The following is a 21,296-nucleotide window of genomic DNA, read 5'->3' as shown; positions in this document are numbered from 1 at the left end:
TAAAAAAAAAAAAAAAATTCTCTGTCTCCCTCTGCCCCTCCCTGCTCTCTTTCTCCCTTTCAAAAAAAAGGGCAATATTTTATTCTTTTTTATGGCTGAATAATATTCTATTAATATTTATCAGTTTGTCCATTGGTGAACACTTGTTTCCATATCTTGGCTATTGTAAATAATCGTGAATATAGGCTGCATGTATTTTTTTCCAGTTAGTTGTTTTCCAGTAAATACCCAGAAGTGGTATTGTTGGATCGCATGGTCATTGTATTTTTAATTTTTTAAGGACTCTCCATACTGTGTCCATAGTGGCTGCACCACTTTACATTCCCAATTACAGTGCACAAAGGTTCCCTACATCCTCACCAACACTTGTTATTTGTCTTTTTGGTACTGGCCATTCTGTCAAGTGTGAGGTGATACCTCACTGTGGTTTTGATTTGCATTTCCCTGATGATTACCGACATTGAGCACCTTTTCATACACCTGTTGTCCATCTGTATGTGTTCTGTGGATAGATGTCTGTGTGGATCCTCTGCCCATTTTCTTTTCTTTTTTTTTTTTTTTTAAAGATTTTATTTATTTATTTGACAGAGAGAGACACAGTGAGAGAGGGAACACAAGCAGGGGGAGTGGGAGAGGGAGAAGCAGGCTTCCCGGCGAGCAGGGAGCCTGATGCGGGGCTCGATCCCAGGACCCTGGGATCATGACCTGAGCCGAAGGCAGACGCCCAACGACTGAGCCACCCAGGCGCCCCTGCCCATTTTATTTTCTAATTGGATTCTTTTTTGGTGTTGAGTTTTATGAGTTCTTTATGTGTTTTGGATATAACCCCTTGGATATAACCAGAGATACGATTTGTAAATATTTTCTCCCATTGAATAGGTTGCCTTTTTATTATATTGATGATTTCCTTTGCGATGCAGAAGCTTTTTAGTTTGGTACAGACCCACTTGTTGATTTTTGCTCCTGTTGCCAGATCTAAAAAGTCATCTTTAAGATTGATGTCAAGGGGCTTACCACCTCTTTTCTTCTAGGAATTTTATGGAGTCATCTTACACTCAAGTCTTTAATCCATTTTGGATTGATTTTTTTATATGGTGTAAGAAAGTGGTCCAGTTTTCCCAGCACCATTTATTGAAGAGACTGTCCTTCCTCCCATTGTATATGTTTCCTTTGTTGTAAATTAATTGACCACGGGGTGTGGGTTTCTGTATTCTCTGTTCTAGTCCACTGATCTGTAGGTCTGTTTTTATGCCAATGCCTTACTGTTTTGATTGCTGTGGCTTTGTAACATATTTTGAAGAAGAGAGTGTTATGCCTCCAGATTCATTCTTAAGATTGCTTGACTACTCAGTCTTTGTGGTTCCATGCAAATTATAGGATTGTCCTGTTTCTGTGGAAATGCCATTGAAATTCTGATAGGGATTGCATTGAATCTGTAAATTGCTTTAGGTAGTATGGATATTTTAACAGTAGTAATTCAATCCATTGAGCATGGAATATATTTGCATTTATTTTGTGTCATCTTCAATTTCTTTCATCAGTGTCTTACAGTTTTCAGTATATAGGCCTTTCACTTTTTTCATTAATTTTATTCCTATTTTGTTTTTGATGCAATTTTAAGTGGACTATTTTTATCTGTCTGTCTGTCTGAGAGAGAGAGCACATGAGCACAATCGGGTGGGGGGAGCGGCAGGTAGAGGGAGAAGCAGGCTCCCTACTGAGCAAGGAGCCTAATGCGGGACTCGATCCCAGGACCCCGGGATCATGACCTGAGCTGAAGGCAGATGCTTAACTGACTGAGCTGCCCAGGTGTCCCCTGGACTATTTTTTAAATTTTATTAAGTTTTTTAATTCCAGTATAGTTAACCCACCTTTAAAAATTTTTTATTAAGGTGGACTGTTTTCTTAATTTCTCTTTCTGATAGTTCCTTATTAGTGCAAAGAAATGTAACCAAACAATTTTTTGGTGGAGTCTTTAGAGTTTTCTATATACAGACAGTTCCCAACTTAATGATTCAACTCGAGATTTTTTGACTTTTTGATGGTGCAAAAGCAATACACATTCAGTAGAAACCATACTCTGAATTTTTGTTTTTCCGTTCTCAGTATGCAGTACAAGATTCTCTTGTGAGGCTAGGTGGCACTAGGAGCCAGCGTAGTGTCTAGTCGGCTACACAGTCATGAGGGTAAATGACCGTTACAGTTAAAACCCTTCTGTCCCTATACAACCGTTCTGGGGTTTTTTTTGTTAAAGATTTTTGTTTACTTATGTCAGAGAGAGAGAACACAAGCAAGGGGAGCAGGAGAGGGAGAAGCAGACTCCCCGCTGAGCAGGGAGCCCGATGCAGGGCTTGATCCCAGGACCCCGGGATCATGACCTGAGCTGAAGGCAGACGCTTAACCCACTGAGTCACCCAGGCGCCCCAACCGTTCTGTTTTTTTACTTTCAGTATGGTATTTAATAAACTACATGAGATACTCAACACTTTGTTAAAAATAGGCCTCGTGGGGCACCTGGGTGGCTCAGTCAGTTTATTTCAGCTCAGGTAATGATCTCAGGGTCATGGGATTGAGCCCTGTGTAGGGCTTCTCGCTCAGCGGGGAGTCTGCTGGAGATTCTCTCTCTCGCCCCCCCCCACTCTCCCTTTTAAAAGACTTTTTAAAAAACAGTCTTTGTGTTAGATGATTATACCCAACTGTAGGCTAATATAAGTGTTCTGAGTACAATTAAGGTAGGTTAGGCTAAGCTTGGATGTTCAGTAAGTTAGGTGTATTAAATACATTTTCAGTTTTTAAAAAAATTTTATTTATTCATTTGAGAGAGAGAGCATGAGTGGGGCGTGGGGGGGGGTGGGGGGGGTGGGCGGGAGGCGGAGGGAGCATGCTCCCCACTGAGCCAGGAGCTCAACGCGGGACTTGATCCCAGAACCCTGAGATCATGACCTGAGCTGAAGGCAGATGCTTAACTATCTGAGCCACCCAGGTCCCCCTACGTTTTCAATTTAGAGATATTTCCAATTTATGATGTTATCAGTACATAACACAATCATAAGTTGAGGAAGATCTGTAGAATATCATGTCATCTACAAATAGACCATTTTACCTTGTTTTTTTCTAATCTGGGTGCCATTTTACTGTTTCTTGCCTAATTGCCCTGGCTGGCACTTCCAGTTTTATGTAGTGGGCAATCTTGTTCCTGATCTTAGCGGAGAAACTTTCACCTTTTCAGCATTGAGTATGAGGTTATCTGTGGGCTTGTCTTATATGGCCTTTATTATGTTAAGGTACTTTCTCTGTATACCCACTTTGTTGAGAGTTTTTATCATAAATGGATGTTGAACTTTGCCATATGCCTTTTCTGCATCTATTGAGATAATCATTTTTAATCTTCATTTTGTTAATATGGTTTATCACATTGATTTGTAGATACTGAACCATACTTGCATCATGGAATAAATCCCACTTGATCATGGTATATGATCTTTTTAGTGTGTTGTTGGACTCACTGTGCTAGTATTTTATTGAGGACTTTTCTAGCTTATGTTCATCTGGGATATTGGATTGTAATGTTCTTATGGCATCTTTGTCTGGTTTTGGTATCAGAGTAACACTGGCCTCATAAAATTAGTTTAGAAGCGTTCCCTCCTGTTTTTTAGTTAAGAGTTTGAGAAGGATTTGGTATTACTTTTTCTCTGAATGTTTGGTGGAGTTTACCAGTGAAGCCATCTGGTCCTGGACTTCTGTTTGTTGGGATGTTTTTGATTACTGGTTGACTCTTTTTGCTAGTAATCAGTCTGTTCAGATTTTCAGCTTCTTCATAATTCAGTCTTGATATGTATTTTGTTTCTAAGAGTTTATCCCTGTCTTCTAGGTTGTCCAATTTTTTGGTGTATAATTGTTCATAGTAGTCTCTTATGACCCTTTGTATTTCTCTTGTACCAGTTGTAATGTCTCCTTCTTCATTTCTGATTTTATATATTTGAGTCCTCTTTTTTTCTTGGTGACTCTAAAGGTCTGTCCATTTTATTTATCTTATCAAAAAACCAACTCTTAGTTTCACTGATTTTTTTTTCTATTGTCTTTTTAATTTGTATTTTATTTATTTCCTCTTTGATCTTTGTTATTTCTTTCCTTCTAACTTTGGACTTCCTTTTTTCTTTTCTAGTTCCTTGAGGTATAAAGTTGGGTTTATTTGAGATCTTTCTTGATGTAAGCATTTATTGCTATGAACTTCCTTCTTGGAACTGCTTTTGCTGCATCTCATAAGTTTTGGTATGTAGTATTACCATTTTCATTTGTCTCAAGGTATTTTTTTACTTCTCAGTTGATTTTTTTCACATTGGTTGTTTAGTAGCATGTTATTTCATCCACACATATTTGTGAATGGTCCAGTTATCTCCTTGCGGTTGATTTCTAGGCCTACCATTATGGTTGGAAAAGATGCTTGATACGACTTTAATCTTCTTAAGTTTATTAAGACATGTTTTGTGGCCTAATATATGATCTGTTGTGGAGAATGTTCTGTGTGCACTTAAGAATGTGTATTTTGTGTATTCTGTTGCTTTTAGATGGAATGTCTGTTAAGTCCATCTGGTTTAATGTGTCATTTAAATTCAGTGTTTCCTTATTGATTTTTTTGTCTGGATGATATATCCATTGATGAAAATAGGATATTAAAGTCCCCCACTATTATTGTATTGCTGTTTTTCCCTTTAGGTCTGTTCATATTTGCTTTATATATTTAGGTGCTCCTATTTTGAGTATATAAACATTCACAAATATTATATCCTCTTAATGGGATTCACCCTTTTATCATTATATAATGACCTCCTTTGTCTCTTATTACAGTCTTTGTCTTTTTTTTTTTTTTTTTTTTAAAGATTTTATTTTATTTATTTTTTTTTTTAATTTATTTATTTGAGAGAGAGAGAATGAGAGAGAGCAAGCACATGAGAGGGGGGAGGGTCAGAGGGAGAAGCAGACTCCCTGCCGAGCAGGGAGCCCGATGCGGGACTCGATCCAGGGACTCCAGGATCATGACCTGAGCCGAAGGCAGTCGCTTAACCAACTGAGCCACCCAGGCGCCCTACAGTCTTTGTCTTAAAGCCTATTTTGTGTCATACAAAATAGCTAGTTTTATTTTGGTTTTCTTTTTTTTTTTTTTTTTTTCACGTTTTTTTTACTTCTTTATCATGACCCTAGCCCTGTTAGGAAAACAAGCAGGGGGAGCGCGGTAGAAGGAGAAGCAGGCTCCCCACTGAGCAGGGAGCCCAGGACTCTGGGATCATGACCTGAGCAGAAGGCAGACGCTTAACAACTGAGCCACCCAGGCACCCTATTTTGGTTTTCATTTGCATGGAATATGTTTTTCCATCCTGTCACTTTGAATCTGTATGTCTTTACACCTCAGGTCTTTTGTAAGCAGTATAGATTTTTATTATTTTTTTTAAAGATTTTATTTATTTATTTGAGAGCGTGTGCAGACACAAGCAGGGGAGAAGGAGAAGCATGCTCCCCACCAAGTAGGTAGCCTGATGTGGGGCTCGATTCCAGGACTCTGGGATCATGACCCGAGCCAAAGGCAGCCGTTCATCCGACTGAGCCACCCAGGTGCCCCAGCAGTATAGATTTTTAAAAGTCCATTCAGCCACTCTGTGTCTTTTGATTGGAGAATTTAGTCCATTAACATTTTAAAGTAATTATTGGTAGGTATATACTAATTGCCATTTTGTTCACTGTTTTCTGGCTGTTTTGTAATTTGTTCTTGGTTTCTTCTTTTGTGATTGATAATTTTCTGTAGGAATATGTTTAGATTCCTTTCTCTTTTGTGTGTCTACTATAGGTCTTTGTGATTACCATGAGGTTACTACTAGAAAGCTTATATTTATAACAATCTATTTTAAGTTGATAACAATTTGAGTGCATTCTAAAACTCTACATTTTTATCCCCCCCACCCCATTTTATGTTTTTGATATCACAATTTACATCTTTGTGTCTCAGTTGACAAGTTAGTGAAGTTATTTTCATACTTTTGTCTTTTAACCTCAACTTTCATATGATTAACTCACCACCTTCCTGGGGATGGGTATTAAGGAGGGCACGTACTGCATGGAGCACTGGGTGTTATAAAAAAAACAACGAATCATGGATCACTTCATCAAAAACTAATGATGTATGGTGACTAACATAATAAAGTAAAATTAAAAACAAAACAAAAAAACTCACCACCTTTACATTAGTCTGAATTTTACTATATATTTGCCTTTAACAGTATAATTTGTACTTTCATATTTTCCTGTTACTAATTAGCATCCTTTCATTTCAACTTAAAGAAGTTCCTTTTACATGGCTTGCAAGGCCAGTCTACTGGTGATGAACTCCTTTAGCTTTTGCTTCGTTGGGAAACTCTTTTTTCTCCAATTCTGAAAGACAGCTTTACGAGTTGAGTTTTCTTGATTAGCATTTTTTTTTCTTTTTTTTAAAAGATTTTATTTATTTATTTGTCAGAGGGAGAGAACGAGTGAGCACAAGCAGGAGGAGTGGCAAGCAGAGGGAGAAGCAGGCTCCCCGCTGAGCAAGGAGACCGATATGGGGCTGGATCCCAGAACCCTGGGATCATGACCTGAGCCGAAGGCAGATGCTTAACCAACTGAGCCACCCAGATGTCCCTAGCAGTTTTTTTTTTATTATGTTAGTCACCATTCATTATATCGTTAGTTTTTGATGTAGTGTTCCATGATTCATTGTTTGCCTATAACACCCAGTGCTCCATTCAGTTATGTGCCCTCTTTAATACCCATCACCATGCTAACCCTTCCCCCCACCCACCTCGCCTCTAAAACCATCAGTTTGTTTCTCAGAGTCCATAGTCTCTCATGGTTCGTCTCCCCCTCTGATTTCCCCCCCTTCATTTTTCCCTTTCTACTATCTTCTTTTTTTTTTTTTAACATATAATGTATTATTGTTTCAGAGGTAAAGGTCTGTGATTCATCAGTCTTACACAGTTCACAGCACTCACCATAGCACATACCCTCCCCAGCGTCCGTCACCCAGCCACCCCATCCCTCCCACTCCCCACCACGCCAGCAACCCTCAGTTTTTTCCCTGAGATTAAGAATTCCTCATATCAGTGAGACCATATGATACTTGTCTTTCTCTGATTGACTTATTTTGCTTAGCATAATACCCTCTGGTTCCATCCACGTGGTTGCAAATGGCAAGACTTCGTGTTTTTTGATGGCCCTAGCAGCCCCCCCCCCCCCAGCACTTTGGATATATCACACCACTCCTTTCTAGCCTGCAAAGTTTTTGCTGAAAAATCTGATGATCTTATGGGAGTTCCCTTGTACATAAGTTTTTTTTTTTTTCTCTTGCTGGTTTAAGAGCCTCTCCTTGTCTTCAGCTTTGACATTATAATGCTTCTTGGTGTGAGTCTCATTGGGTTCTGGGATTCCTGGATCTTGATGTTTGTTTCCTTCTCCAGGTTAGGTACGTTTCCGGCCATTATTAAAGTTAAGTTTTCTGCTCCTTTCTCTCTTTGGGAGTTCAATAATGCAGACGTTGGTCAGCTTGATGTAGTCACATAACTCCCTTAAGCTGTCTTCATTCTTTTTCCATTCTTTTTTCTTTTTGCTGTTCTGATTGGGTAAGTTCTGCCCTGTCTTCATTTTTCAATTGAGTTATTCTTCAGCTCTATGATTTCTATTTGGTACTTTGTTTTCTGTTTGTTGAAATTCTCACTTTTTTCATCCATTCTTCTCCTGAGCGAGATGAGCATTTTTATCACTGTTATTTTGAACTCTTTATCAGATAAATCACCTGTCTCCTTTTCATTAAGGTCTTTTTCTAAGGTTTTATATTTTGCTTTTTTGGGAATATATTATTCTGTTTCTTTGGTTTCCTTGACACTGTTGGGTTTTATGTGTTAGATAAAACAGCCACCTCTCCCAGTCTTGAAGGAATGACCTCATGGAAGAGAGCCCTTTATTGTCTCTCAAACCTTTGTGATTGTCCAAGAAGGCTATTTTTAGTTGCTCCCAGCGATTGAGGCAGTGCCCCCAAGAGGAGGATCTCAGGCAGCACCTAGATTCAGGCTGATTAGAAGGCAGACCCTCGGGCAGCAGCTTTTAAAGTTTGCAACATAACCTCTTTCAGGTGAAGACTGGGAGGTGGACATTTCTGCCTGCTTCCTCTGCTCTGAGCCCTGGGTAATAACCAGTTAGGAGTGGTTTCTTTCTTTGGTACCATCCCATTGAGTACAAGCCCCGCTGGCCACCAAAGGCAGGATATTAAGGGACTCCAGGACATGTGTACGAGCTCTTATGTTAGAGATTCGTGTGGCACGGGGGGCCTGAGGCAGGGCAGAGGAAGCATGTGAAGATGGTGCCCACTTGTTAGAAGATGGAGGAGAGACAGTGAAGTATGCCTCAAACTGAGAAGGCACTTTGAGACCAAAAACAAAACAGGCCACTTCATACAGTTTACAGTTTTATTCAGGCTAACTTATTGATGGGAGAGTGGGCAGAGGATGGTCCAGGCAGCTGCAGGGTTATTCTCCACAAGTCCAGGCCTCAGTCCACAGATTTTCTAGAGGAAGGGGACACACAGGAGGACGCTGCAGTGAGGTCAGAGAGCGTGCACGCCCCTAATGGACAGCTGGCCTTTAATCGGATCTTGTGGCACCACCTGTGATTGATGGAAGGCCAAAACAAGCGTCCCCTCATTCCAGCCGTGGTGGGCATTCCTTACGTGTGTGTATTGACCTCCGAGGGGCCAGGAACAGGAAGGCCCAGGCAAAGTCACTGAGCGAACCTGGACAGGGTCGGAGGCCCGTATTGTCAGCACTCCTGCACCGCTGTCCCCCGCCCCCCGCCCCCCTGATCTCCGGAGAGGATGTAGGCTGGGTCCTCAGTGTGTGTTTAATTAGAAGCTCACCCCTCAGACGACAGCTATGAAGATAAACTAATAGGCCTCTCTGACAGAGACTGGGTGCCTCGGTCTGTTGCCTCTTTGCTGTGCCCTGGGAATGGTGGTAGCCAGTTAAGAACTCTTTCTCCATTTGTTACAGTCTTGTGGGACCCACGGGCGTAAGCTCCACTGACCGCCAGAGCCAAGCAGTCTAGAGGTGTTCCTGGGCAGCAAAAATTTTCTGCAAAAATCAAGAGTGTCAGGCCAGGGCATGTGCTCCTGGGAGATACTGGAGAGCTGCAGGGAGGCAGAGGGAGAGCACACAAATTGTCTGTTTTTGGAGAACATTTCAGTAAGCCCCTAGATGTATGTTAAATTAGATGCCTGCCTTTCAAGCTGACACTGAAAGATTAGCAAGCAAGCCTCGTTTGTTTTTTGTTTTTTTTGGGGGGTTTTTTGTTTGTTTGTTTTTTAAATAGAGCAGGGAGGGGCAGAAGGAAAGGGAGAAAGAGAATCATAAGCAGGCTCCATGCCCATCTCACGACTTGAGGTGAAATCAAGAGTCAGACGCTTAACCGAATGAGCCACCCTGGCACCCTCAAACAAGCCACTTCAACAGAAAGTCTGGGTGCTTTGCAGTCAGCTGCCTCTATGCTGGGTCCTGGGCTGGGTGAGTCTGCACATGGGAGCCTTTTAAGAACTGTTTCAGTTGGCTCTAGCCTTCTTGGTCCCATGGAAGTGGGCTCCGTTGGCTTTCAAAGGTAGATGTTTGGGGGCTCATCTTCAAGTTCAGGTCTTAAGAGTAGGGGGTACCAGAAGTGGGGTTCAGAACCTTCACTCCTCAGGAAGAAGCTTGGGATTTTGAGTTCCCTCCTGATTGTGGGTTGCTGCACCAGGGGTGGGGTTTATGGCAAGATTGTGTCTCAGCCTCTCTTACCAGCTTTCATGTGGTTTGTTTGCTCATTCATCCAGTGTGTAGGAGCTGCTTAGCTGGTTTTGGGGGTTTGGGTTTTTCCAGGGAAATTATTCCATATGTAGATGTAGATTCAGTGTGTCTGTGGGAGAAAGTAAGTTCAGGATCGTTCTATGTCACCATCATGACCTGGACTGTTTTATTCTCCTTAAGGTTTAATTTGTCGTTCTTTATTGTTTCCTCAAGTAGTTGCTTACATTATTGTCGATCTTTTTTTTTTTTTCCTTTGGTTTATTTGTTCAATGGTATAAATTTCCTTCTAGGCTTCTACAATTGCTCCACCAGACAACTTTTGATAAATTCTATTTTTATATTGTTCAAAATAATAATGATTTCTTTAGACTTTTTTGATCCCGATATTTAGAAGTTTTTTATCTCCATGTCTTTGGGGCTTTCCAACTGCTTTCCTGTTACTGATTTCTAGATTAATGCTGCTGTTTCCTGAGAACATATTTTGTACGTTTTCTGTTCTTTCACATTTAAGGTGTTTTGTATCCCAGAAGGCAGTTTGTCTTGGTGAATGTTGCATGTGAACCTGAGAAGAATGTGTATTTGCTGTTGATGACATACTCCATGGATTTCCTGATTTTCTTCCTGCTGAAACTCTTATGTTACTGATATGGGGGTCTTGATGGGTCCAACTTTATGAGTTTTTGCCTAACATATTTTGCTACTCTGTTATTAATGCACATACACAGAAAGGATTGTTCTATTTTCCTGGAGATTTGACCCCTTTATCAATACATGATTCCCTCTTTATCTGATATTTCCTTGCTTTGAAGTAGGCTTTGTCTGAAATTAATATGCTCTACCAGCTTTCTTTTGATTACTGTTGGCATGGTGTATCTTTCTCCATCCTTTTAAGTTAATTTGTGTCTATATTTAGTTCTTTTTAATGTGCTGTTATAGTATGTCTTTCAATTGTAGGGTTTAGGCCATTGATGTTTAAAGTGGTTATTGATAATGTTGATTAATATCTACCATGCTTTTTACTTTTTTTAAAATTGTCTTCCACCATTTTTCTGCCAGCTTTAGCTTTAATTGAGCATTTTATCTCTTCTCAGCATATCAATTATAGTTTTTTGACTTTGTTTTCCTGAGTTTACGTTATGTCAGCATATTCCTAATTTCTCCCTGTCCCTTGTAACATTGTCAGTCATTTCACTTATCCAAAAGCTATTACTGAATACAAAAGTGATATCTGTCAGATTTGTTAGTAAAAGAAAAGGTATTTTACCTTCATTAATTTATTTCCTAATGCTCTGCCTTTCTTATTTACCTCCCGATGAATTTCTTTTCGTGTTTCTTGAAAAACAGGTGTACTCATGTCAAATTCCTCAATGTTTGCCTCAGAAAGTCTTTATTTCTTCCTCGTTTTTAAAGAATAATTTTAACACAGAATTGTAGGATGGTGGTTTTTTACTTTCAGCACTTTAAGTGTTTTGCTCCAGTCTCTTCTTGCTGAAATGGTTTCAGAAAGAAGTCCAATTTAATTCTTACCTCTGTTTCAGTGTAACTGAGGTTTGTTTTTCCCTGCTCTGGCTTCTTTCACTATAACCTCTTTGTTTTCGATTTTTCTCCAGTTTGAATAGGATGTGCTTGAATTTGCATTTTTGGTTGTTTGGGGTTTTTTCCCCTTCATATTTTGTGCTCTCTTAGCTACCCGGATCTGCAGTTTGCAATCTCGAATGGTAGGAAGATGCAGTGATTATTGCTTCACTTACTTTTTCTGCCTTTATTTCTATCAGTTATTCCCATTGTGTGTATTTTACCCTTGTCATTATCCCAGAGTTCTTGGATATTGTGTTCTTTTTTTCTGTTTGCTTAGGCCCCAGCGAAACAGATTCTTCTGAGGACAGGCCTTGTTAAGAATAGAATATTCTGGGCATATTTCAAAATAGCTTCTTTTCTGTCTCCAGTTTTGAAGACAGTGGTTTGCCCTGTGTCCTCAATTCTCTGATGGGTCAAAGAAGAGTTGTTTAATTTTTTTTGCTTTTTCCTTGTGAGGGAGAGACTGCTTCTAAGTTCATTATATGACCCCCCGCCCCAAAAAAGAAAAAAAAACCCAAGTCTCTGACTCCGATTTTTGATGTTTGACTGCTCACAGCTTTGAAGCTCATCCCTCCTTCTTCCTCCTTGGTCCACTTCTGTCCGAGGCAGTAAGGAGGCCTAGTGCTTCCTGCTTTGGCAGTGGCAAGAGGTTCAGTTCATGCAGGCGCCTGCCCTTGTGTGTGAACCTTTAGTCCACTCACAACCTCGGGGGAAAAAAGGTCTGCGTGCCGTTCCCTGCTTTTTCAAGCCATTTCAGGCCTGCTTGAGAGGCCTGCCTTCCTCCCCAGAGACCTCAGTTATACCCCGTGGGCAGCATGTGGTGTCCTCAACTAAGGGACTCCCGCACTCGGGTTTGGCTATTGTGCTTCTGTCCAGCACAGCCGAGCTCCTAAGTGAGAGGAGATGAGAGGCCCCCTCGAGAGCGCTGGTCAGGAAACTTCCTCCTGAAGTTGGAGAATGGCCATTTTATGTTCTTTTGGAGGAAAGCACTGCTGAATCCTTTATGTATTTAATAATCATGAACAGATTCACCATCAAACCATTGTGGATGTCAGGGAACTCCCTCGCGACCTGCACTTCTTAACCTGTTCGTCAGGGTTAGCACGGGCCAGAGGACGCTGTTGCAGTTGGACCAAAAAAGAGTTCCTCTAGCACCTTTTCATCTCAGTATGTGTCCTAAAAAGTGAGCAGCAGCCCTGAGGCTCATGTGGATAGGGTTTTTGTGGAGATCTCTGAGCCCTAACTTCTGAGTAACTTCCTGGCTCCATGAAATGGGACAGAGAGAATGGAAAAACTGAGTGCAATAAGAATTACACAAGTGAAAAGTTCTACTTCTTCACAGGAATATTTTCATTTATCCAGCTACATCTGGCTACTTCTAATGGCCTTCAGGCCGATACGGCAAGCTGATCCTTGTTACAAGTTGCATTTCCACAGGCCTCCTGGACTCTGATGTTTGGTGATGGGACTAGAAGAAAAAGCTTCCAGTTCTTCATTGTGTTTTATTCATTAAAACCTCATGCAGATTTGACCCCGTACATCATGGAGTGCTGAGTTAAATGGTAGGTAAGAAGGAAGGAGATGAGAGCGTTTTTCTCAAAAGGAATTAGTGTGCTTAAAATAATACTTGTTTCATTTGTATAGCATTTCTCTCATTTCTCCAAGGTGCTCTAGACCCTGCCATTAGAGAACAGTAACATTTAAAGTGATCACAGTAAACATGAATAAATAATTTGCATGTGTTCATGATGCTGTTAAATTTATGAGGAAGTGTGAACAGAAAGTAAGTTTCTCATGACCAAGACATAAATGTTTGGAGACCACAGAATCATACATAACCTTCCTATAAATTGAGTATAAATCCCCAGTGCTGTCAGACTCATGTATGCTACTGTAAACATATTTGGGATGTTTTAGGACTCAGTGACCTTTGAGGATGTGGCTGTGAACTTCAGCCTGGAAGAGTGGGCTTTACTGGATTCTTCGCAGAAGAAACTTTACAGAGATGTGATGCGGGAAACCTTCAGAAACCTGGCCTCAATAGGTAAAGATGATGACATTCTTACCAAACTTTGGCAATTAGAGAACAAGTATTTCTTGCCCATCAGTCTTGTTCTGACGTGTGGGAAAAGAGTACATTAGTAAGCTAAGCTCATCATAGACCTAAAATCTAGCAATTTTTCTATAATTTCTAATAACACGGAATTTTTTCTTCATCTGCATTTTAGAGAAAAAATGGAAAGATCATGACACCGAAGATAGGTACAATACCCAGGGGAGAAGACTAAGGTGAGTCACACAGTGTAGCAGTGTCCCACATGAGAATCCTATGTCATGAATTTTTTAAAAAACAAATTATTCAGGGGTACTGGGTGGCTCAGTCAGTTAAACGTCTGCCTTCAGCTTAGGTCATGATCCCAGGGTCCTGGGATCGAGTCCCACATTGGGCTCCTTGCTCAGTGGGAGCCTGCTTCTCCCTCTCCCTCTCTTTGTCACTCTCCCTGCCCGTTCTCTCTCTGTCAAGTGGATGAATAAAATCGTTAATAAATAAAACACAAGTTATTCAAATTTATCCTTAAATTTTTTTCACTGGAAATATTTACTTAAATGTGACATAGGTGTTGAATGTTTGCAAAACTGTCCACTTGGAAACAGCATAAAGAAACCCCATATAAAAAAAAAAACTCCATATGTTGAGATACCTGGGTGGCTCAGTCAGTTATGTGTCTGCCTTTGGCTCAGGTCATGATCTCAGAGTCCTGGGATTGAGCCCCACATTGGGCTCCTTGTTCTGCCTGCCACTCCCCCTGCTTGTGCTCACTCTCTCTCTCGGATGGATGGATGGATGGATGGATGGATAGATAGATAAAAACAACGAAAAAGAAACCCTGTATGTTAATAATCTTTGTTTACATAATAGCTGTGGTCAAGTCCTATTTATGGAGCATTCAGTATATTAACTTTCCAAACAATTCAGAAAGGGCAGGAAACCTTCATTTTGCTGTAAGTTATAAAAATGTAATTCTAATATCCTACTAATATGAATTACTAAGAAATCATTAATAAAATACTGCCCATTTTTTACAGAAGTCATATGGTAGAAAAACGTTGTGAAAGCAAAGAGGGTCATCAGTGTGGAGAAACCATCACCCAGACTCCAGATTTTAATCTGAACAAGAAAACGCCTTCTGGAGTAAAACCACCTGAAGGTCATCAGTGTGGAGAAACCATCACCCAGACTCCAGATCTTAATCTGAACAAGAAAACGCCTTCTGGAGTAAAACCATGTGAATGTAGTGTGTGTGGAAAAGTCTTCGTGCGTCATTCGTCCCTTAATAGGCACATCAGATCTCACACTGGACATAAGCCATATGAGTATCACGAATATGAAGAGAAGCCATATAAGTGTAAGGAATGTGGGAAAGCCTTCAGCTACCGCAAGTCTGTTCACAGACATGAAAGGACTCATACTGGAGAAAAACCCTATGAATGTCAGGAATGTGGGAAAGCTTTCACGTGGCTCACAACTTTCCGAAGACACATGATCACTCACACAGGAGATGGACCTTACAAATGTCAGGAATGTGGGAAAGCTTTTAGTTGTTCTACTTCATTGCGAACACATGAAAGGACTCACACTGGAGAGAAACCCTATCAGTGTAAACAGTGTGGGAAATCCCTCCGGTCCCCTCTGGGTTTGCGAATACACGAAAGAAATCACACTGGAGAGAAACCCTATGAATGTAAGCAGTGTGGTAAAGCCCTCAGTTGTCCCAGTTCCTTTCGAAGACATGAAAGGACTCACACTGCAGAGAAACAGTATGAATGTAAACAGTGTGAGAAAACCTTCAGTTCTCCTCTAGGTTTGCGAATACATGAAAGAATTCACACAGGAGAGAAACCTTATGAATGTAAGGAATGTGGGAAAGCCTTTATTTCTCTGTCAAGCATTCGAACACACATGATCACACACACTGGAGATGGACCTTATAAATGTAAGGAATGTGGGAAAGCCTTCATTTGTCCCAGTTCCTTTCGATCTCATGAAAGGACTCACACTGGAGAGAAACCCTACGAATGTAAACAGTGTGGTAAAACCTTCAGTTGGCCCAGTTCCTTTCGAATACATGAAAGAACTCACACTGGAGAGAAACCTTATGAATGTAAGGAATGTGGCAAAACTTTCATTTATCGCACAACCTTTCAGGGACACATGAGAAAGCACACTGGAGAGAAACCCTATAAATGTAAAGAATGTGGGAAAGCCTTCATTTCTCCCTCAAGTGTTCGAACACACATGATAATGCACACTGGAGATGGACCTTATAAATGTAAGGAATGTGGGAAAGCCTTTAATTTTCCCAGTTCATTTCGAATACATGAAAGAACTCACACAGGAGAGAAGCCCTATGAATGTAAACAATGTGGTAGAGCCTTTAGTTGTTACACATCCTTTCGAACACATGAAAAAACTCACACTGGAGAAAAACCCTATGAGTGTAAGGAATGTGGAAAAGCCTTTATTTATCGCACTACCTTTCGAGGACACGTGAGAATGCACACTGGAGAGAAACCATACAAATGTAAAGAATGTGGAAAAGCCTTTAGTCGTCCCAATTCATTTCGAAGGCATGAGAGATCTCATACTGAATAGAAACCTCTTGAATGTAAGCAGTGTGGGAAAAACATCAATTGACCTTCATCCTTACATGTGAAAACCCCCACTGGAAAGAAATCCAACAAATATAAGAAAGCCTGATACAAATTAATCCATGTATAATGTTCCATAAAACTGTAACATGAATCATTATAAAAGTTAGAAATACATTATCAGTGCCTCATTCTTAAAGTGGATCTCTGGACTGTGGATATTTACTACTTTCAAAAGTGAACACTAAGGTGAGATAATTCTGTAAGTACTCTTATTACTGTTTAAAGATTAATAGATATTTGTTTTCTCCTTAAATCAGTTGATAACATTTTTCTCTTTCCATTTTGGAGTTTGATCCATGGGTGTACTGAAGTGGTTTCTAAATGTGCAAGTAGATTTAATTTTTATATAATGTTTTAATTGAATTATCGATAAATGATGTTTTGGTATTTTCCTACTGGCCTCCTGTGTCAGCTGCTGGATATCCATTACCCATCATATATTCCATCTTTCTTGGGAGAAAACCAATTCTTGTTTTGGCCAGAAGAGCCTTAATTCCATTTTCCTTGCTAATAAAAAGATGGCATAAATTTGTAAATATGCAGAGTTTATTGTGAAGTATTGTCTGATCAATTATTTCCATCTTTTGGCCTTTGCCATTCCTTCTGGCTGAGATTTGAATAATCACCTTTGCATTAAGACAGACCAGTCATTGGATAATAAAATGTAGAATTGGAGATGGCACTCCTAAATTGTGTTTGTCACCTGGGTAATGTGACATTTTCTAGAATCTGTTTCCTTTGTGATTCTATACCTGTAGCCTCACTTGCGTGAGATTTGAAAGGCAGGAGCACAGGAGGCATCAGGTTTCAGAGCCACCAGACAGAGCTGTACAGGAGCTTTGAGGATCCCTGCTTGCAGCCTATTTTCCTGATCCCTTGCCCTGCTAGTCAAGAGTGTCCTCAGAACCACAATTAACTGCTCGACTTCATTTCTCAGAGGTGTAGGTTTCCACATATACCTTCACAAGTTCGGCATCAAAGAGCCATCACAGTTTGGATTTTCCTGCCAGCCCTCAAGTGTCCACCAGGCAACTAATCTGCACTTTCATGGGTGGGAGTACTCTCTGGTGCTCAGACTCTCCTCTGTATCGTATTCATTTAAGGTCTAATTTGTGTAGTAAATACCTTGTTTTGGTAATACTGCTAGTGACCATGTACTCCTGATTCCACTGTGAGCGCTCCAGTGACCAAAAGAACCACCGTGGACTTTGTTCCTCGGCTGCAGCTACTGCTCTGGCCCTGTCCTTCCCTAGGACAGCTGGGCCCTCCCTCCTGTCAGGCGGGTTTGCTCACCGCTGTGCGTCATTCCTCGGTATGTTTTCAAGTATGGTTGATTGTATGTGATTAAAAGCAATGCATTTGTCAAACAGAATCTTCTGTAGTCATTTCTTAAAACATTTTATTAACTGGGGAGACCTGTGACCCTTGCTTACAAACACACTTAAGGCGCCTGGGTGGCTCAGTCGTTAAGCATCTGCCTTTGGCTCAGGTCATGATGCCAGAGTCCTGGGATCGAGCCCTGCATCGGGCTCCCTGCTCAGTGGGGAGTCTGCTTCTCCTTCTCCCTCTCCCCCACTCATGCTCTTGAGCTTGTTCTCGCTCTCAAATAAAATCTTAAAACATTTTATTAACTGTTTTAATTTGTATGCTAACATATACTGAGTCTCTCATTTCCTGAGAGCATATATTAAAATATCCCATTGTAATTACGAATTTTCAGATCAACTTTGTAATTTTGTCAAGTTAAGCATACATTCTCAATATTACCTTGTGTTGTACACATGTTGAGGTGCTTTTCATTCTTTCATAGGTACAGTCTTTGTAATGAAACTTCTCATTTGGTCAGTGTCCTCTTGCTAGACAAACCCACTATGTTGACATCAGCAGTCAGCAGGGGTGTGGTGAACTATAGTAATAAGAATGACTGCAGGAGGGCCTCGGTGGCTCAATTGGTTGAGCATCTGACTCTCAGTTTCGGCTCAAGTCTTGATCTCAGGGTTGTGAGTTTGAGCCCCATGTTGGGCTCCAAGCTGGGCATGGGGCCTACTTTAAAAAAAGGACCTCAGGGTGCCTGGGTGGCTCAGTTGGTTAAGCATCTGCCTGTGGCTCAGGTCATGATCTCAGGGTCCTGGGATCGAGCCCCACATCAGGCTCCCCACTCAGCAGGGGAGTCTGCTTCTCCCTCTATCCCTGCTCATGTGCTCTCTCTCTCTCTCTCAAATAAATATTTAAAAAATAAATAAAGGACTGCAAACCCTAAATGAGTGGATTTATTAGTAAGAGTGTTTCAAAGGACTTATATGATTTGGGTTTTTGCTAGGTGATTTCATTACTATTTAGTAACGGCAAGAAGGTTGTGGATGTATTGGATGCTTTGTGGAGGTAAACAAGTCTACCATTGTCTTTACCTTCTAGAAGATGATTATGATTCCCATTGTAGTGGGGCTAAGCCTATAAGAAGCTCCAGTCAGTCATATTATTAAGGAGAGGAGAATTTTGGTTATTTTTGTGACTTAGAATGGTCTCGTCTCCATTCTGAGAGACATGGTTACAAAATACCCTTCTTTTTGTCTTGATCCATCACTATCACCAAATTGCTTTGTCTGATGGAAGTGTTCGCTGTTTTTCTCTTCAGCACTGTAAGATTTGGCAAGGCCAGTCCCCTAGAAGAGCTGTTGCCCTTCCTACTCATTATCTAAACACCAGTATATTTCCTACAGTGAACTGATGGACACTATTTACCTCTGAGAACCTCAGTGAAAATACGTAATTTCACTTCTTAGTAAACTGTGTTTAATATCTCCTTTATGATGTCACCAAGCCTGTAAGTTTAGGTAAATTATGAGAGAACAAAACCTAGCGGGGGTGGGGGGGAACAGGCCTCCTGTTCCAATCATGCCTTTCTTGCTCAGAGACTACTCTTTTTTTTTTTTTTTTTTTTTAAAGATTTTATTTATTTATTTGACAGAGAAACAGTGAGAGAGGGAACACAAGCAGGGGGAGAGGGAGAAGCAGGCTTCCCCTGGAGCAGGGAGCCCGATGCGGGGCTCGATCCCAGGACACTGGGATCGTGACCTGAGCCGAAGGCAGACGCTTAATGACTGAGCCACCCAGGCGCCCCTCAGAGACTACTCTTGATGCTAATCTTTGAACATCCCTCATCTGTCAGACAGTGTGTACTCAAAACATACCCAGTGTAGCAAAAATAATAAAATCAGTGTAGGATTTCAATATAGAGGCATTAAACACAAGTTCTTGCAGTCCTGGTGCTCATATTTCTGTGGGAAAAGAGAGATGGTTAACAAATAGTAAAACCTGGGTAATAAGATGGAAGTAAGGGCTTTGAAGAAAAGCAAGCAACATCACGAAATAACAGGGAGGCTGGGGGGCGCCTGGGTGGCTCAGTCGTTAAGCATCTGCCTTCGGCTCAGGTCATGATCCCAGGGTCCTGGGATCGAGCCCCACATCAGGCTCTCTGCTCCGCGGGAAGCCTGCTTCTCCCTCTCCCACTCCCCCTGCTTGTGTTCCCTCTCTGGCTGTGTCTCTCTCTGTCAAATAAATAAAATCTTTAAAAAAAAAAAAAAAAAAAACAGGGAGGCTGGGAATGTATCTTTTCTAGGAGGAAAGGAGCCTGAGTGAGGATGTCACTACTGACCACTTGAATTCCCACCATGTAATACATCTTAAAGGCTTTCAGGAACAGCTTGGGTGTGGAAGCAAATAGAGGGCAGTAGAAATGGAGAAAGTCCGGCATTCCTGTGATTAACAGTAAAGAGTCCCCATAAAGATACAGACCTAGTTCATCTTCCTTTTTGCAGTTTTCTGTATGGAATAATGTGATCATGAGTTTGGGCCTGGATACCTGGGGCTTGAAACTTGCCACTGACTTGGGCCACAGATACCTGTGGTATTTTTTCGTGTTTAACATCATTTGAGAGCATTTCAATTTACCTGTATTTAAGTTTTACAGTATTTGGCACTTAAATTTTGCTTCTATATGTGTATATATATATTTTTTCTGCTTCTATATTAACTGCATAATATAAACCCCCCATTAAACCCTGGGGTCTCTCCCAGTTTGAAAAAAGGTTATGATGATCTCCACTGTTCTAGCCCATCCAGAGTTTATTATGTGCAGAGAGTGGTATTTACACGTGTGATTTCCCAGTGGAAACACCAAAAATAGCTATGTTTAGAAGGCAGTTATCCAAGGAATAACTAAGGAAAGCTGCAGTCACAAAGTATCACTTTGAGTAATATCCTAATTTTTTTTTTTTTTAAGATTTTATTTATTTGAGAGAGAGAGAATGAGAGAGACAGCACATGAGAGGGGGGAGGGTCAAAGGGAGAAGCAGACTCCCTGCCGAGCAGGGAGCCCGATGTGGGACTCGATCCAGGGACTCCAGGATCATGACCTGAGCCGAAGGCAGTCGCTTAACCAACTGAGCCACCCAGGCGCCCTGAGTAATATCCTAATTTTAATGTAAAAGGAAAAATATGGGAAATGTCTTTCTGTAAGAGGAGTAATTGGAAGCTTTTTGTTTGAATGACCCACAAAGCCCCACAGCCCATCACGCTGTCCACAGGTGTCATTTCCATATGCTCACACTCTGGCACGTTATAGGCTGGGAGAATTTAAAAGTAACCACTTTGAGTTTTATTAAAGAGCAAAGGAAAGTCAATCCTGTTCATTTTTTAGTACTGACTGACATTTTCTTAGCACTGTGGCAGTAATTTCATGATTATTGGTCTCTCATTGGATGCCTTCACCAATCACTCCTTCCATCTTACATAAGAGAAACTTAAGCACAGGAGAACCTCTCTCACGTTTGGAGATCTAATGTGTGCTACCTACGTAACTGGGCATTGTCAAAATTTTAAACTCAGAAAAGCACTGCAAGAAATTTTCACTTTTACAAATTTTCCATCAAATTTCACATATGACTCATGGCAGTCGTTCTGTTTATATTACATTCTGGGAAAGGCAAACATAGGAACCTAAAACATGAGTGGTCAGTGGTGGAGGGGTTTAGTACAAAAGTGTTCTGGGGTTCTTTTTTTTTTTTTTTAAGATTTTATTTGGCAGAGACAGCAAGAGGGGGAACCACAAGCAGGGGGAGTGGGAGAGGGAGAAGCAGGCTTCCCGCTGAG

The 21,296-nt window shown here is 40.9% G+C and overlaps 1 protein-coding gene across 2 annotated transcripts in view; it reads left to right on the top strand.

The window, feature by feature from the left end:
• Positions 1-17,604, top strand: part of LOC116626624 (zinc finger protein 709-like) — a 25,685-nt gene extending 8,081 nt beyond the window's left edge. Inside the window, exons 2-6 of one of the 2 annotated variants that reach the window (XR_004298300.1) lie at positions 12,795-12,994; positions 13,350-13,476; positions 13,661-13,721; positions 14,520-16,331; positions 17,083-17,602. Coding sequence is in view for 1 of the 2 variants with exons in the window: in XM_032396042.1 (XP_032251933.1) it covers positions 12,992-12,994; positions 13,350-13,476; positions 13,661-13,721; positions 14,520-16,086 (1,758 nt within the window). In the remaining variant the exon portion in view is untranslated. Of the gene's footprint in view, positions 1-12,794; positions 12,995-13,349; positions 13,477-13,660; positions 13,722-14,519 lie in introns of both variants that reach the window. The other variant, XM_032396042.1, reaches the window with a different exon arrangement.
• Positions 17,605-21,296: the final 3,692 nt, after the last annotated feature.

This window comes from Phoca vitulina, unplaced genomic scaffold, assembly GCF_004348235.1.
Source record: "Phoca vitulina isolate PV1807 unplaced genomic scaffold, GSC_HSeal_1.0 scaffold89, whole genome shotgun sequence".
Classification (NCBI taxonomy): Eukaryota; Metazoa; Chordata; class Mammalia; order Carnivora; family Phocidae; genus Phoca; species Phoca vitulina.
This window is presented reverse-complemented; position numbering and strand designations above follow the sequence as displayed.